The sequence below is a fragment of the Chiloscyllium plagiosum genome, unplaced genomic scaffold (genome assembly GCF_037043375.1).
Source record: "Chiloscyllium plagiosum isolate Xiang-an unplaced genomic scaffold, Cpla_swu_hap1 HiC_scaffold_24, whole genome shotgun sequence".
Classification (NCBI taxonomy): Eukaryota; Metazoa; Chordata; class Chondrichthyes; order Orectolobiformes; family Hemiscylliidae; genus Chiloscyllium; species Chiloscyllium plagiosum.
The window spans coordinates 27634045-27652103 of record NW_028270162.1 but is presented as its reverse complement, the minus strand read 5'-3'; the positions used below and the strand labels follow the sequence as shown (position 1 = coordinate 27652103).

The 18059-nt window shown below is 42.2% G+C and overlaps 1 protein-coding gene across 2 annotated transcripts in view; it reads right to left on the bottom strand.

Annotated features, from left to right (window-relative positions):
- dtx1 (deltex 1, E3 ubiquitin ligase) overlaps positions 1-18059 on the bottom strand; it is a 241364-nt gene that overhangs the window by 116377 nt on the left and 106928 nt on the right. For both annotated transcript variants that reach the window (XR_015761256.1, XM_043715649.2), the window contains exon 2: positions 9836-10514. Coding sequence is in view for 1 of the 2 variants with exons in the window: in XM_043715649.2 (XP_043571584.1) it covers positions 9836-10514 (679 nt within the window). In the remaining variant the exon portion in view is untranslated. The remainder of the gene's footprint in view (positions 1-9835; positions 10515-18059) is intronic.

The window sequence follows — 18059 nt, the reverse complement described above, 5'->3', positions numbered from 1 at the left end:
ATCATCATTTAAGAAATTCAACATGTGCTGATTTATGGCAGAATAAATCACTGACAGTTGAAAGGCCATTGCCTTCTGGCCTCCAAGATAGAGATTTCCATACATCATCAAGGACTAAGTAGAGGTAAAAACCAAAGGTACAGCCTCACCACTTACCCTAAGTAACAATGGCAGGTACAGTTTGAAGGATATGCCACTTGCATGGTCTATACATAGCAAAACATATTGAACTACTGGGCGGCACGGTGGCACAGTGGTTAGCACTGCTGCCTCACAGCGCCAGAGACCCGGGTTCAATTCCCGCCTCAGGTGACTGACTGTGTGGAGTTTGCACGTTCTCCCCGTGTCTGCGTGGGTTTCCTCCGGGTGCGCCGGTTTCCTCCCACAGTACAAAGATGTGCAGATAAGGTGAATTGGCTATGCTAAATTGCGCGTAGTGTTAGGTAAGGGGTAAATGTAGGAGTATGGGTGGGTTGCGCTTCGGCAGGTCGGTGTGGACTTGTTGGGCCGAAGGGCCTGTTTCCACACTGTAATCTAATCTAATCTACTAAAATATTGAGTTACTGCAAAGAATGAAACAAGTTACAATTGATGACTGAGCCAATTCTCTTGATTTTCCTCTGGTTATTCTCATGAAAACTGTTGTATAGAGTTGGGAAAATGCGTAACAGAGGAAGAATCACCTCCAAGCCACACTTGTTAATGTTTTTAGGAGCTAGTTACATAATACCTTTGGCAGAGTTATCATAACAGAGTCAATGATGTAGCATTCCAGGGAGGATTGTGGGAAAATGAAATATTTGGTTCTCCTGGCTTCAGAAGCAGCCTCACGGCTTCAGAGTTGAGCGAGGGACACAATCAGCTTTCGTTTTTTGATGAGTTTCACGCATTCATAGCAATACAGCAGAGTGTTCCATCTCTGTAATTACAGGCTGTTTTGATACAGAAAATCATACTAAGGAGGTTGCTGCAAATTCCCTTGGCAACAAAACATTCCTGTTCAGTATTGGGTGGATTCCTGGGCAGACTGCTACAACATTGCAGCAATTAGCTTCCCAGTTCACTGAAATGTCGATTTCTTAATTAAAGCATTTAACAATAATATTAATTACAAATCTGCACTTAGGTTCTTACCTGGTAATTAAGGGAGCAGCCATTTTTAGTCATTTCTTTTCATATTCATTTTAACAGTATCCTGTTGCATAAAGCTTTGAATAAATCTTCTTTCCTGATACAACAGATTTGCAACAACACTGAAATTTTTAAAAAAGTTATCAGGATCTTAATTCCCTGCAGTTTCTGCTCTTTTACTTCCACTCAGATTGAGCTGGCATGCCAGTTTTGTCACTTAGTTGGCATCATTCATTACTTGGGCAACAGTTGGCACCATTGTGTTCACAAAGGTCACTTTCTAGACAGCAGAGGTGTTGGCAGGAGGTGACTACAATTTACCTTAAAAATGATTTTCTTGGGACAAGGGGACCTGCACATTTGGAGTGATTTTGAGAGTTTGAAATACTTAGCATATCTTCCTCCCTTTCCAGACTCTGAAAATAAATGCAGTTACTTCACCTTTCGAGTATTCTGATCCATTTCAAATCTATCAGAATCAGTGGTTTCTTCCAAACAGTGATGCCAAATCACTTGTTTTTTAGTGCTTGAGTCCGAACTGCATGCACTCAGCATCAAACAGAACGGTCTTGACAAGGGGTGGAACTTAATAATATTCATGTGGTTAAAAAAAACACAAAGTTCCCATTCTATTATGTTAACATGCACAAAAATGTATGTAACTACAGTCATCCATTCCTCCCAGCACATCCACATGGTGATTTTGGCACAGCTGGGGTGCTCGGAACCCACTCTGTCACTGACATAGAGTCATAGAGATGTACAGCATGGAAACAGGCCCTTCGGTCCAACTTGTCCATGCCGACCAGATATCCCAACCCAATCTAGTCCCACCTGCCAGCACCCGGCCCATATCCCTCCAAACCCTTCCTATTCATATACCCATCCAAATGCCTCCTTAAATGTTGCAATTGTACCAGCCTCCACCACATCCTCTGGCAACTCATTCCATCTTCCACGTACCACCCTCTGCGTGAAAAGGTTGCCCCGTAGGTCTCTTTTATATCTTTCCCCTCTCACCCTAAACCTATGCCCTCTAGTTCTGGACTCCCCGACCCCAGGGAAAAGACTTTGCCTATTTATCCTATCCATGCCCCTCATAATTTTATAACCCTCTATAAGGTCAACCCTCAGCCTCCGACGCTCCAGGGAAAATAGCCCCAGCCTGTTCAGCCTCTCCCTGTAACTCAAATCCTCCAACCCTGGCAACATCCTTGTAAATCTTTTCTGAATCCTTTCAAGCTTCACAACATCTTTCCGATAGGAAGGAGATCAGAATTACACGCAATATTCCAACAGTGGCCTAACCAATGTCCTGTACAGCTGCAACATGACCTCCCAACTCCTGTACTCAATACTCTGACCTATAAAGGAAAGCATACCAAACGCCTTCTTCACTATCCTATCTACCTGCAACTCCACTTTCAAGGAGCTATGAACCTGCACTCCAAGGTCTCTTTGTTCAGCAACACTCCCTAGGACCTTACCATTAAAAGTCCTGCTAAGATTTGCTTTCCCAAAATGCAGCACCTCGCATTTATCTAAATTAAACTCCATCTGCCACTTCTCAGCCCATTGGCTCTGCTGGTCCATATCCTATTGTAATCTGAGGTAACCCTCATCGCTGTCCACTACACCTCCAATTTTGGTGTCATCTGCAAACTTACTAACTGTACCTCTTATGCTCGACATCCTCTTGGACGATGTGTATTTGGGAACCCATGAGGGATTTGTGCAAGAGGGCCCAGCAGCACCCTGCGTAGGGCGGAAGTGTTTACTGCATCAGTAGGGTGAATGTGACTCACCGACATGGAGCGCAAACTGGGGGGAAGGTGGGACGAGCTGCAGATAGCAGGAGTGGAGTCACAGAGTTCAGCTCCCATTTCCTCTTTCACCATTACCTCCCTCACGATCTGTTTGCATGCCCTGCTAGCAGTAAGCTACTGTTCACTAGGATGATGACTGGCCGAGGCGGAGTTTTCAACAAGTACAAAATCTTGCAGATAGTGGAAATCTGGAAGATATATGAGAGAGAGAGAGAGAGAGAGAGAGAGAGAGAGAGAGAGAGAGAGAGAGAGAGGAAAGTGAGGACTGCAGATGCTGGAGATCAGAGCTGAAAATGTGTTGCTGGAAAAGCGCAACAGGTCAGGCAGCATCCAAGGAGCAGGAGAATCGACGTTTCGGGCATTATGATTCCTGAAGCAGGGCTCATGCCCGAAACGTCGATTCTCCTGCTCCTTGGATGCTGCCTGACCTGCTGCACTTTTCCAGCAATGCAATTTCAGCTCAGAGAGAGTGAGAGAGAGATCAAGATAAAAAATGTTTCAAGTGAGGGTCATGGTTACATCACCACAAATGCTGCTATATATCGAGTGTTTCTGGTATGTTCCATTTGATTTTAAGTGTCAATCAATCCCATTCAAGATTGCATTCACGGTGTCCCGTTTGTGAGAGCATACACACATTTGTTAGATTGGTAAGTTTGGAGCTTTCTTAGCTTAACTAGAGAAGTGTTGCAAAGGTCTGTGCCACATTCACCTGAGTTGTCATCTAACAACCTCTCTGTAATTGTACTCTGTGCAGCTGGAATGACAACCAGTACATCTTTCATTTTACTGGGCCACTCCAGGACTACAGTGTTTAAAGTTGAGGGTCAGTTCAGATGATGGATGGAAGAATGAAGACCTGTGGAAATGTTCAGTCAGAACAGGATGGGCGTAGCAACAAGCCAAGTTGGTATGAGGAGTGATGTGCTGAAGTAGGCTCAAGAGTGATGAGGTTAGTATGATGCACACATCATGGTGAATGTGCCACTCGATTCACCTCTCTTGCTCCACTTCTCCCTGGAAACTGCTTTTAGCAATTACTCCAGAAATGTGGTGCCACAAGCCTGCTGCTGACCTCCTCCATCAGCTCTATACACAAAGGCTCTTGGCTTCCCTCCTGTTGTGGGCCTTACAATCTCAACATCACATTCACTGAACTGTCACTACACTGGGGCCCAGCTGTCAAGCATGCGAACTTCACTCAGTCACTTCCTTTCCCTTCTCCTAGCTCCATAATCATTTCATTGCGCATTTGCGATGACCCTTATGTAATGGAGTTGAAATCAATTCCTGTCGATCGACATCTTGCCCACACAACCTAAGTGGTTGGGACACTCAGGAATAATATGTTAAAACATATTTGCAACACTTGGCTGAATTAACTATCACATTCGGAATTAATATGTTTTAGAATGTAATTCATAGCTTTGCCAATTAAAAGTTTTAACTGCAGAAAATAGGGGCATATGCTGACAAAACCGATAAGCAGCCTCAAAGCAAACGCAATTTAAACGAGCTTGGAGGTAATTACTTAATTACATTTTCAAAATTGAGGCCAGATTAACTTAAGAGGTCAAAATTAGCAATTTTGGGAAACAATAAAATTTGATTACAGTTAGAAATTGTTTATATGGTGTCCCAGGATTAAGGAAAACATGAGAATTTAAATTCAGCGCACCCAACTGCGAACAAGTTAGGCCTGACAAGTTAGTAATCAAGGGTGAACCCTGGTTTGATTTTTTTTAAACAAACATCTAAGTGAGTTTGCTGAAAAAAGAAAGTGGCAGTTCACTTGATGAGAAACAGAACTGATAGTTTGCTTTCTTAAAGACTGCATCTTACTGAATTCAGGGAGGCAACAGGAGGTGACAGTCAAATTAAACCTGAATACTGTGAATGCTGGACATCTGAAACAAATGCAGAGAAATGGCTGGAGAAACTCAGCAGGTCTGGCAGCATCTGTGGACAGAGAAACAGAGTTAACATTTTGAATCCAGTACAATGCTTCTTCAGAACGGAAATGTGTTGGAAAATAATTTTTATAAACTTTAGACAAGAAGCAGAGGAGGAACAAGGGGCAGATGGTGTAGAAGCCCAGTACAAAAGGCAAAGAGGCTATTAATGGTGGCAAAAGAAGTGTAAGATGGATGTGAATTAAGATGTGAAAGAGAGAGAACGAGTCCCTCCCATAGAGCACAGGATTGAGAAACTGATCAGTCAATCAGATCATGGGTAAATGCAATTCAATTGCCTTCCCAGTGTTCCAGTAGAGGATTCTCTCCCTTTCACATTAACTTCTGTAGTTGTTTTGGAGGCGATAGTCAATTCGGCCTGCTTTTCAAGCTGAGCAACCACTAACTTGAATGTTCAGGAAATGGAGTGTGCCTAGAACAAGGTCGTATTTCACTAGGGAAAAGCAGCTAGAAAATATGCTGCAACTTGTAACTTATGAAAGAAATCTACAGTGGTCTTTGCAGAGCTTTATAGCAGAAAGCAGTTGGCAGGGTTAGTTTGGAACGTTGTCGGAAGGCAATTGGACCTGTTGATAACCTAAACAAGGGCCAAGGAACCCACAGCCCTTAGACCTGCTATGAAAACCTGGAGGGTCGCACTAAAAAGCAAATGGAGGTCCCGCATTGAATCCTATCTCCAAGGATAGGTGGAGAATTAAAGTAACCTCTGGAAGGCTGTGGCTTACCTTATGAGTTGATCCTAGGGAAAGAAAAATCAAGCAATTAACATTTCATAAGATGAGGGGACAGGCGAAGCAGAAAGTGTAAAACTGAGATTCTGGTGGAAATCCTTATAAGCTATACATGTTAACTTAGTGATGTTTGCTTTGTTTAATTTCTGTACACAATGTATATAGACAATATTGTGCTACAAAATGGGAAACCCTTGGGCGTAATACTGCAGGTTAATTGCTGGGTGCTGGGATTTCCTTAAACTCTAACCGTCCCCATTAGGACCATAACACGAGGCTGCACTTGCTTCTGGTTTCCCATCCAGCTCCATAATCCGATCCATAGCACATGACAAAGTCGAAATCTCGCCCAAGATGTTGAGCATATGCTCTATTAGAATAAATGCAAACACACGTATTAGGTGGATAATTAAGCACTGAGCATTGGCTGGTTCTCAGTGACTTGTGAATTGCAGAGAGAGAAATTACAAATTCTTGAGGAAGTTAAGACCAGCAATGGTGCTATTGGGGACACGGCAGAAAAACTGAAATTATTTATTTTTGTCTGAAAATATAAACAGGCAGACACTGCCTAGACTGGCTATATAAAACACTTATAACCACAACTTCAAAGTACTGCTGGCTGTGCCCTTTACTAAATAAGCAGTCACAACTCAAGGTTGTAGTTAAATCGATAATTAAATGACGGGTCATCCACAAAACAATTTAGGAATTACACTTGGGCTCGTGTGAGATTGTTTCATCCAATAGCAGCTTGTTTTATTGTAATAATGGCAAGCAAGATGTAATTAATTAAATATTTATCATAGTTTTTTTTCTACCAGTGGTATCAAAAGAGTCCATACATGCTCTGTAGAAATAGAAGTACTATTGTTTTTAACAAATTGGTTTCCTGTCGACTTACACACATTCTTGGCGAGTAAGCAATTTTGATGACACTCACTTCCAAGATTTGTGAGAAACCTAATATCATTTATAATATTGAAGAATTTTCTTATTCAAAATTAAGACAACTGCAAAAAATTACACGAAGATCACCCGGATATGAATGTTTCTTTTGAGAAAGGCTCTCACAATTTAGGCTCACAAAGCTTCAGTTTTAATTCCCCAAGAAGCCACCACCATATGTTAGGATATGTACAACTGTAAACTAGAACTTTGAAAATGAAATTACATGGAACCCACCTTTATTGCAAGTGAGGGAAATTAGCTCATCTGGAACTGTCAATGTTACTGACAATAATTTCTAGCTTTATAAGTGATTGGTTTTTCACTTCTTCACTCATTGGTCACTCTATCAAAGCAACTACTGTGGTATACAGGGCAACTAATCAATTTGCATTGCAAAGTGGAAAGATCAATTCATATTTGGATGGAATGTTTTTGGAGTTTCATCAAGTGAAACAAAGCTGCCATTTCTCTTTCAGATACTGAGCATCCTTCTGTGCATTTCCAGTCTTTTCCATTGCCGTGAATCATTGATTCCTAGTTACATTATGCTTCGCTTTGCAAGCATTAAGCAAGAAATTATCTCCACCAAAGTGAGAGGGAGGTAAATTATTATGAGCGTGTACTTTGTTGAAGAGGTGCAAGTAGAATAGGAATTCATGCCTTTGTGACCCAATGTTAGAGCCAATAGATGATGATATTTTTCTTTTGGGATTTGGTTGGCCTGTCATCCCGTGCAAGCATTTTCTGCTTAAATTTCAAACTGGATCCACAGGTTTTCCACCTCCCCATATTTTCTGCTTTTCCCCAAAGTCTACCCACTATCACCAAGACACTAGTCAACAGTATGCCCTCCACTCACCTCCACAAATGAAGCTCCACCAATACTCAAGGTGTTTGACACAGCTTGACTGGCAACCAACCGACACCTTGAACATGTGTTGCCACCACCAACATTGTGTACCATTAATTAGGTGCACTGCAGCAGCTTCCTGAAAATCTTTCAGCAGCATTTTCTAAATCTGCAGCATCTACCATCCTAGAAGGGCAAGGCAAGTAGGCTGGTGGCAATACCATCATCTCCTCCAACTCACTAATCAACCTGAATTCAACTATATTGTCATTGTTTCCCTGTTGCTAAGTCAAAAACCTTAGATCTCCCTCCCAAACAGCACTTTGGGTGCTCCTAACCACATGGACTGCAGTACTTCAAGAACGTGATCACCTTAACCCTCTCAAGGGCAATTAAATTGGGAAATAAATCCTGGCTTTGCCATTGGGATGCCAGTTGCAATAAGAAATAGTCCAGTTTCCCATCTCCAGCTCGTCTGACTTCTTGTGTTTCTTGAACTTCTTTCATGTTCCTTTTATCACAGAGTTCCTTCATTGCTATCTTTCCCTCCACTTTAATTGCCTGATCTTATTGACACTTTTCATATCCAAAAATATCACTGATCACACTGTGTATCCATGTCATATGACACACTGTGTTTAATGTGCCAAGGATCCAAATAAGTCACAATCAGGTGACAGCAATCCTTCCTCTCCATCAACTTGCATTAAGTGGGGGGGGGGATTTATAAATGTATTTATGTAGCCCATTAATGTAATAAAACATATACACAGGTAGTCACAGAAGGGAAGGGCAGAGGAGAGATGGAGCTAAATGAAAAGGAAAATAACTTCTGGGTCTTCAGTGAAAAACAAGCCAACGGTCACAGAAGAAATCCACATGACATAAGCACGGTCAAGGTTAGAAGAGACATGCTGTTTCTAAATAGAGAACATACCCAGTGATTGCCCTTTCTCCCCCCAGCCCAGCCACCAACCTTTGATTCCAGTTGTGTTGTAGTGCCTCGCCATAATGTTTCTAATGACACAATGATACTGCACCCAAAACCTCAGCTAATGTTAAAGGAATTGCCTAAGCGAGGGTCACATCAGCAACGGAATCTTCTTGTTTTTACAAAGTGAATTCCCTCAAGTTATTCCCTCAAAGTGATGTCCCTCAAGTTATCTCTGTAAAGGCACAGATCCCTGAGCTCTGCCAAGTTCTGATAGTTCAGGGTCCAAGTATGGAGTATACAAGGATCTTTCATTCTTTCCTGATGCGGTTTCTTTTTGTTCAGATTCATAATGTGAAGGACCTACAAGATTCAGGATTAGTCTTGTTCAGTTCCTAGTCCAATATCTCTCATGGCAGTGTTGCTGTGCCCTCTCTACAGCTGGTGCACAAGTAAACAAAGCAATCAGTAAATCTGACAAACCAATCTCACAGCAGGTCTCACCGAAACACCAAAACTGGAACCCACAGGCTTAAGGTGCTATTGACATTGGCCAGAAAGCCGGAAGATCTCCAAAAATAAAACTGCAGATAGCACAACTCACACAACGATCACTCAGCTGCAAACCCTAGACTTTGGGGATTAGCACACTGATTCACTCTGATCATTTATCACTCTATTCCACGGCTTTTAATATCAGGACAACTCACTGAAAGTAATTGAAATTGCAATTATGTTCAGGAAAATATTAATGTCACAACTTCTGGAGCAATTTTGAACATGAGTCAGGTGGTGTTCAAAGTTACAGACAGAAGAACCAGCAGAACCAGCAACTCAGCAAGGTGAAAAGGATTTCTGTTCAACTGGGGGCTCTCAATAACATTGCTCTGAACCTGTAATTCACTGTTATCAACGCAGGTATTCACTGAATGGTACCAAATAAGTTGTAGGAGCACACGTAGGCCAGTCAGCCCATCGATTCTCTTACAACATTCAATGAGATCTTGGCTGATGTGATAATCCTCAACTTTACTTTCCTGGTTTTTCCTCTAACCCTCAATTCCTTTACTGACTGAAAATCTGTCTATGTCAGACTTGAATATATTGAATGATCCAACCTCTGTGGTGAAGAATTCCACAGAGTCACTGCCCTCAGAGAAGAGATTCCTCCTCATCTGTTTTAAATGTGCAACCCCTTATTTTGAAATTATGGTCTCTGGTCCCACACTCTCCCACAAGGGGAAATAATCCAAATGTCTCTGATGCATTGTAAGCTCACTACATCACCTATCATCTACAAAGGCAGGGTGACAGGATTTTCTATTTTCATTTCAATCTAAACCAATAGCTCCCTAGAGAACAAATCTTGCTGATGGATAAGTAGGGCTGCTTCAAAATGGCTGACTGAGAGTATCACAGATTGGTCTTATATTTGGACTCACCCTGGAGGAATCGAAGCCCTCGTGCTGACCACTGCTGACCTCTGGGTACCTGGTCTATTCAGGTTGTTCTGGCCTGGTATTGGTGTCGCTGTGGTAGTGCTTTGGCTTTGGGAGATTGGGGACAGTTGAGTTGTCGTGGGAGAACGGGTCTGCTCCGACTTTGGAGGTGTGCTCCCGGCTGTGCTGGCCGTCGACCACAAGGCGGCGCCACTGTAGGAGCTGCTCTGGCGCACAGTAAGAGTCCCGTTGGTGGCAGAATAAACTTTCCGCCGCTGGGATGCCAGGATGGCATTGGAGGCTGCCCTGGTGCTGTTCACCAGGACGCACTGCTGGCAGCTGCAAGGCTGACCCGACTGGGCACCAACGGGCCAGGATTGGGATTTAGGGATCGAACCCATCGTCAGAGGATAGGCCAGGTCCATACGCCGGCGCAGTCGGCGCTTCCTCTGGGTCTGTCTGTTCATCTGACACATACTGTTGAAGTCAATAATGTAACAGAATCCTAGAGAAGTCAGGTCTAACCAAGGATGCTGTTTCTCATACGCATTCTGAATGGTTATACAAATGTCCATGTCATACGGAGTCCAGGAGCAGCTGTCATTTTCCCATTCCCACACTATCCCTTTTCCTGGAGCAGAGGAGGGATCGTAAAAGTTTCTTCGTACTGGACGCATGGTTCCTGGAAATTGAAAAAGAGAAGAGACTTACTCAGATTAAACAATGAAAGCTCATACCTCACTGCATTCTTACCCGTCATTGTCATGACATAGATACAAGCCGCACCAGTCAGCAGCAGCAAGTCACCACACACACACCATTACAGGCAATGATTACCAAGTCCAATTGAATGGAGTCGTTTGTCGCTGGAGGAGGGTGGGGGACCAAGTTTTGATGTGGCCAGGTAGTTTAGAAGTGCTGTGTGGAACACCTTTAAAGAGTGTCACTGTCCTACACAGAAGCAGGAGTAGGCCATTCAGCCCCAACCAAGCCAGTCATGATTCAATGAAATCATGGCAGATCTATGGCCTGACTTCATCTATCTGCCTTTGACCCAGACCCCTTAATACATCAATTGTCATTTGTAAAATTCCAAACCTTTCTTTGTAGAAGTGCTTCCTAACATCTCTCTTGAATAGTCTGTCCCTAATTTTTTTTTACACTATGCCCACTCGTTCAAAAAATTCCAATTAGTGGATAGAGTTAACTTTTATCTATCCTTTCTTCTCCAATTAATATCTTTAAGACTCCCAGACTTCAAGACTTCCATTAGGTCACCCATACTTTCTAAATTCCATAGAAAACAAGCATAATTTGTATAATCTCTGCTCATAACTTAACCCTTTAAGTCCAAGTATCATTGCACCAAACACAAATCATTTGATGGAGCAAACAACATTTTGAAAACTATTTGTAAACCTGCATTTAACACACGAAGAAAAATCACAAACAAAAATGGTGTCAGAAAATAAAATTGATGTTCAGCAGATCCTTTATTTAGCCTCTGCAATGTCTCAGGCAAAGCTGGAAGCATTGTTGAAAATACCACCAAAGCATTAAAATGAGACCCAGACCTGCAGTTTGTGCAGTGATAGATTTCTTTGCCTCTCAATGGACATCTGCAGGAATATTCATCAGGATGCACTGACGGAAAATATCTCATCCAGAAACCTTTGATCATGACAAAGGCTCTATTCAAGTCTTCACTGTGACAGCTGACATCAGACATTTGGCAGCAGTGATGAAAAATATTGAGTAAATCAAAGTGAGCCAGCTACAGAACCCTTATATTAAACAACATCTATCTCCAAATATTGAGTTAAAAGAACCTTTGTTTTAAGAAAAAAGAAGACTTTTAAGATGTGAATCTTGAAACCTCCACTTTTTTTGCGCAAACATGGTGGCGGGCCACATGTTGGAAAATGGGAATAAGATAGATAGATGCTTGACAAGGACTTAATGGGCCTTGAAGTTTTTTAAAGATTCTGTGCCCCTCTAAGAGTCTGTACTGCTTGTTGACATCACGGGGTGAACCTTCCTGGTGAACACCACACCTTTAAAGTGGAATGACGAATAATGCAGTGCAATCTTTGGTCTGTGTGTGTTTGGGACTATCTACAACAATGACAATATCGGCTAGGTAAAAACAATGACTGCAGATGCTGGAAACTAGAGTCTAGATTAGAGTGGTGCTGGAAAAGCACAGCAGTTCAGGCAGCATCCGAGGAGCAGTAAAATTGACGTTTCGGGCAAAAGCCCTTCATCAGGAATGAAACTTTACATGAAACACCAAATACAGCAACGTTTCTCAAGTCCAGTCACAATCCAGGGACGAAGGGGACACCGAGATTTAAGGTGGCGGGGCCCAGGCAAGAGATTCAAGAGGAACCAAAGGAAGAAACTTTTTGCACAGCAAGTGCTGCTGGCCTCAAACCCACTGCCTAGTCAGGTCATAGGAGCAGAGGAAACCATTAAAGGCAGATCTAAGGGAAACTGGATGGGCCTGGGGCACAGTTGGGATGGCTAGTAGGCCCAGAGTGAAGATGGCTCCTGGTTGGGAACTGGTGGAGCCTGGTCAGACTGCATGGAAGCCCCTATAGAAAGACTGTAATGTCAATCTTTTTGCCTTAATATCGTAATTTTCTAAATTATATTATGTATATATGTAATGGGGTGTAACTTTTTTTTATTTTCTCTACTTTTTGTACCTAAGAGTCGTACCTAGGTTACTTTGTACCAAAGACGGTGCTGTGTGTTGGTGAAATTGTACACTTTCCACTGTACTCCTGTTCTATTGTAACTTGAGTACATGTGACAATAGACCTAAGTGTAATTCTAATGGAAATAAAGCAGGGAAATGGGACTGACTCCATTGCGTTGCACACAGCAACATGGACCCAATGGGTTGAATGGTCTCCTTTCGAGCTGTAATTACAATATAACATAACAACCAACAATCCTCTTGCTCCAGCCTGTTTATAGAAAATGTTGCTCTCCTCTATTAGCAAGATGATCTCACAGGTCACACAAATTGCACACTGACCATGTTACCAGTAAATCAGTCCTCACCTCCCAGATGTACTTTCTGAAAACATTTCCCCAAGTTTAACAGGAACTCAAATAAAAGAACTCAGTTGGAACATTTCCTCATCACGTTAAATCTGTGTGCATTGGAATGGAGGAGTTGAGGGCGGGTAGTGGGGATACCAATCTTTTAACCAAAACTAATCCGAACACACTACTGAACAAAACAACTCACTTCCCATCTTACTCTAAATGCAAATGATACTTCCTGAAAATTGCAGATGAACATTACAAATTTTCCACACCATTTTAAAACTATTTCCTCAACAGAAACAGCAAAAGGTTGACAGTCTTTTCTTCAGTAATATCAATAAAGCATTGTTTAAACACAACAACCACAGTCTTAGTGACCAACATGGTCTAGTTGGCTCTATATTATGTCAGAGAAAACTAGAACACAAAAGCAGGCCATTCAGCTCATCAAGACTGCCTCATGACTACTCTTCGAACAGGTTATCTGGTGTGATTCTATATCCATGCTCTTAAAGTTTCTTTTTCAAGCAATTATCTGATTCAATCTGCCCTGAGTTTTAAGGTTCCATTTAAAGAAAGATTTGTGACAGAGAATTCCAAGTTTTCCCCTGTTTTTTTGAAGATTTTTATTTGAATAGACTGAGGTGCGAGTGGGAGAACAGTCTACAATTGCAGTTTACACTGGGGCTCATGCTTGTTGGTCTGGATGTTGTTGTTGCTGATCTCAATCATGTTCCTGTACAGAAACAGGAGAAGAGATGCCACTCTGCACCCCAACACATCACTGTGACTTCTGGGTCTTGCTGTAAGGTTCAAATGGGGGTCATAAAGACCACAATATGTGACAAACATAAAGTGACCAGAGAACAGGCTCACTGTTTGTTGAATCCCTCCAGATCCTTCCAGTGCGGAAGCAGGCCCTATGGCCCATCTATTTTGCACCAACCCTCCGAACAGCAACCACCCAGACCCATCCATCCCTAACCCTATTCCCTGTAATCCTGGATTTCCCATGGCTAATCCACATAACCTACACATTACTGGACACTACAGGCAATGTAGCATGGCCAATCCACCTAACCTGCACATCTTGGGATGAGGGGAGGAAACCAGAGCATCCAGAGGAGACACACAGAGAGACAAACATAGAGAGAATGTGCAAACTCCACAGACAATTGCCCGAGGGTGAAATCAAACCCAGGTCCCTGGCACTGTGAGGCAGCAGTGCTAACCACTGTGCACCCATTAAGTGGGGTCTTTGAAGCTGGAGACCCTCCAGTTCCTATGTTCTCTTACTGTCCTAATTCGCTAATAACTTGTCACAAGCACAGAACAGTAGGTGTCTGGTCAGGCTTGCAATTGGACTGGAACAATTTAAATATACACACCAATACGATGTGGAAGTATCACCTGACTGCTTACATTCTTTTTCAGTTGAGGGGCTGAAATGACATAGAAAAATAGTCAATAAGCTCAGAAGAAGTTGTAATCGTCTACAGACAACAAATCTTGCTTAACCACAATGAGTACAACACCTGCCGTGATTTGAGTAGTGATTTTGATCAAAGCAACTAGTGGAGATCAGACAATCTAACTGAAAAGGGAAAGAATCTGCACAAGTAAGGAACTGAAAGTAAACTAAAAAAAAGAACCTGATGAAGATGTGCAGCAAGCTAATTAGTATCTGCAAAAGGAAATTGGTTTCATATTATAGATGGAATCATGTTTTGAATTAGTCCTAGTAAGGAGCTCTCCAGCCTGATGATCCAATTCTCACTGCTAGAGGTGGATCTGCCATGAATATAATTTCTCAAAGGTAATTAGAGTAAAAGCTGGCTTAATTGGTGTCACACACATCCAGGAACAAGCAAACAATCCATTCATTCACTATTGTTGCTAAAGAAAGGGAATTAGTCAAGATCTTGACAGCAAATAGGATTCAGGGGAATTAGAAACATTTAAACATTGGACTAGATAGGATAATGGTCTAGTCCTACTCCCAAACATGATCAATGGGTCCTTTCTTCCTCTCAAAAGCAAGTTGCAAGGTAATTATTTAAATAAGGACCATAAAAGACTCTCCCCTTTCAGCCATGAAGGTCTCCAGGCCTCTATTGGTTTTCTTTCCCAAGCCTTGAATTTCCACTCACGGTCAAGAATCACAATTGCAAAGGATGCTAGCTCAAGCTTGAAAGATGGACAGTGAATGAGTAAGGAATGTGGATTTAATGACTGATCGCAAAGATCTCAGTGAATTTGTGCTTATGGCACACCAGTGAACTCGGATAGCACCAATGTATTCCAAAAGGAACCAAACAGTTCTTAAGCAGCAGTGAGTTCGGAGAAGAACATGGGGTAGATGATATGTAAAGTGTCTGGCTGCTTTCCATTCTCTCTGAAGGGGAAGAACACTGTGCGAGTTGCTGGTTCTAATTCGTTAACACACATTTCACACCATCAGACAAAGTCAAAATACACAACAGCTTGTAGATTTGAATTTTATTTTTGAATGTAGGCATTGGGCAGATGCAGTGTGATTGGCTTTTCTGTTGTTGTGCCTCCCCACATTCCAATTTTTACAAATTCAACGATCAGCGTTTTCCTAAGACAATGCAGTCTAATAATTTTTCTTTACATTTATTCAACAAGAGTAATATAACACTGGCCTGTAACAGAAAGGTGTGCACTTTGGTACTGAGTGAATTTTGACATCTGTTCTTTTTCTTTTTAATATCTTCACTCTGTTTCTTGTTCTTCTTTTTCTAGGCCTGCTCTCTTCTGTCTGGTTTATCTCACCAATGTCATAACCTACAACATGCACACAGTCACAGATACACAGCCTGTCTTTAAACTGTCAAAACAGGATCCTTGAGCCCATTTCCCAGTGACTCTCAAGCACGAAAAGATACATCCTGTTGCCTTCAAGCTGACACTAGGAACACTGCACTTTACAGCTGTACAGAATATTCTCCCTCATTGAGCAGCCAAAATAAACAAGATTTGGATGATGGCAGAAATGGAAAGTGCCGGCAACTGTGTGCTCCGGACACAAGGAAACAAACTGCTTCCTGTACAGAAACCCATGTGAAGAAAAGAGACTCTCGTGATCTGAGAGAAACAATAAAGAGTTTAGATCATCAGCAACATTAAGCTATGGAGACAACAGGAAAAATGAGTTAGGGACAACCAGTCCTTATAACAATGTATACTATTACTTCACCCACAAGGGAGACTGTCCTCATTTTATTCCTTTAATCATTCTCACAATTTATCTGAGACTGTCTGGGCAGCAGTTTTCCAATGAGCACCATGATGCCAAGCTATCAAACAGCAGGGCAGTAGTAATGTTGGTGCAAGTTACTTATTACACAGGGACTCAGAACTCTAATAGTAATGTGCTCTGTTACGTGCACTCTGTAGTGTGGAGCTACAGATTGTGATAATCAAGGCTTCAAGTTTCCTTCCAGCACGTGACTGGCCAGGAATCAGCTGCTGGCAGGTGTTGGAAGCTGCTGGGCAAAGTTATGAGCACATCTTGATTGGTTATCAAATTCTGGAATGGGACACAAACCCAAAGTTTCTAGCTCAGAGGCAAGGCTAACCATTGCAACCAAGACCTTCTACAGTCATAGTATTATCAGAATTCTAAGTGAGACACTAATGCTCTGGAGACAAGAGTTTCAATTCTTCTGCCGAATTCAAATTCAATTCATTATTAAAAATTAAAGTTTAGTCCCAGTAAAGCTGATCATTAAACTACTAGATTGCTAAAACAAAAACACATCTGGGTCAGAAATGTTCTTTAGGGAAAGAAATCTGCCGTCCCTTCCTAGCTTGGCCTATGCATGGAGCTCCAGACTCACAACAACGTGGTTTACTCTGAACTGCCCTTTGAAATGGCATGGCAAGCCTTCTCAAGGACAATTAAGAAACAAATGCTGGTACAATGCTGGTGAACACCAATATCCCAGGGATGAATTATTTTTTTAAAAACCCAAAATGTCTCCAACTTTAATGTCTCGAGCCCTGCTGCTGTTGGATTTTCTCCTGGTGGGTTTCTCATGAATTCCTATCCCCCCACTTTTCCTGGAAATTCCAGCCTATTATTTTAAAGGCAGCTAGAACTTGAATTTAAATACTCCCTTTCATATCCACAGAAACCCGAAGTTTGAAATGTAGTCAAGTGTAATCTGGGCAACTTGGCAAACAACTATGAGATCATGACCAGTTATTCAACATTTCATGGATGTCGGTCTAAGGATAAAATCAACTAATGACACCAGTGGGAAGTCCCCTGCTGTGCAATGAAGTTAGGTCAGGGCTAAATGCTGTTTAAATGTAACCATTTTCTTTGAGGTCTCATCCTTCCACTTGAGGGGGCAGACCGGACCTCAGTTTGACCTCTTCAATCTGCACAGTCGGAGCAGTAGCCTTCAGTTGAACCCGCCCAGATTGTTGGGCTAACATCTCTGTAGAAGGACTGGAACTCACAGATGGGAACTAACAGTCAGACTCAAACTTATGATCTGCCCACACTGTGAGGCTGAGTGCTGGGGCAGGAGCGCTCAGTGGTGCTACCTGAAGAGATTGCTACCTTCCGAAATTAACTAGTCAATCAAACACCCAGCTTACAGCCAGTGAAACTGGCGATGGCTTCCACTGAAAAAAATAAATGTTACTCAACCCTTAGCAATGCAACAGACTGAGATTTGATCATTATTTTCAGCTTTGGAAAACAGCAATAGCAAGTAATGAGATTGCATATCCAACATATTACTTCATCGCTTCAGAAGTAAGGCTAAGACTACACTGTGACTCTCACCACCCAGCCTTCAGTACATCTTCCCTCCCCTATCCCACAGGTTGCAATCTGCTGTCAGAATTCAGCACCATGGAATTCACTTCCAAAATTCCCTTGGCCTTTCAAATGGCTCATCAATGGGTGAACTCCTCATCCACTCTTACAGCCAGTAATTTCAGAGCTATCCAATAATCCAGGCAAAACGCTAATCTCACCTGTCATCAAAACCAGAATACAAAGGGCCAGATATATTGAACAATAAGAATTTCCTCAAAAGGTTCCAACACAATAGTGGGAGTACCTGTACTCTGAGGCATTAGGAGGGAAAGTGCATATCAGGAATGTTTAGGGCTGGAGTTGGTAATCTTT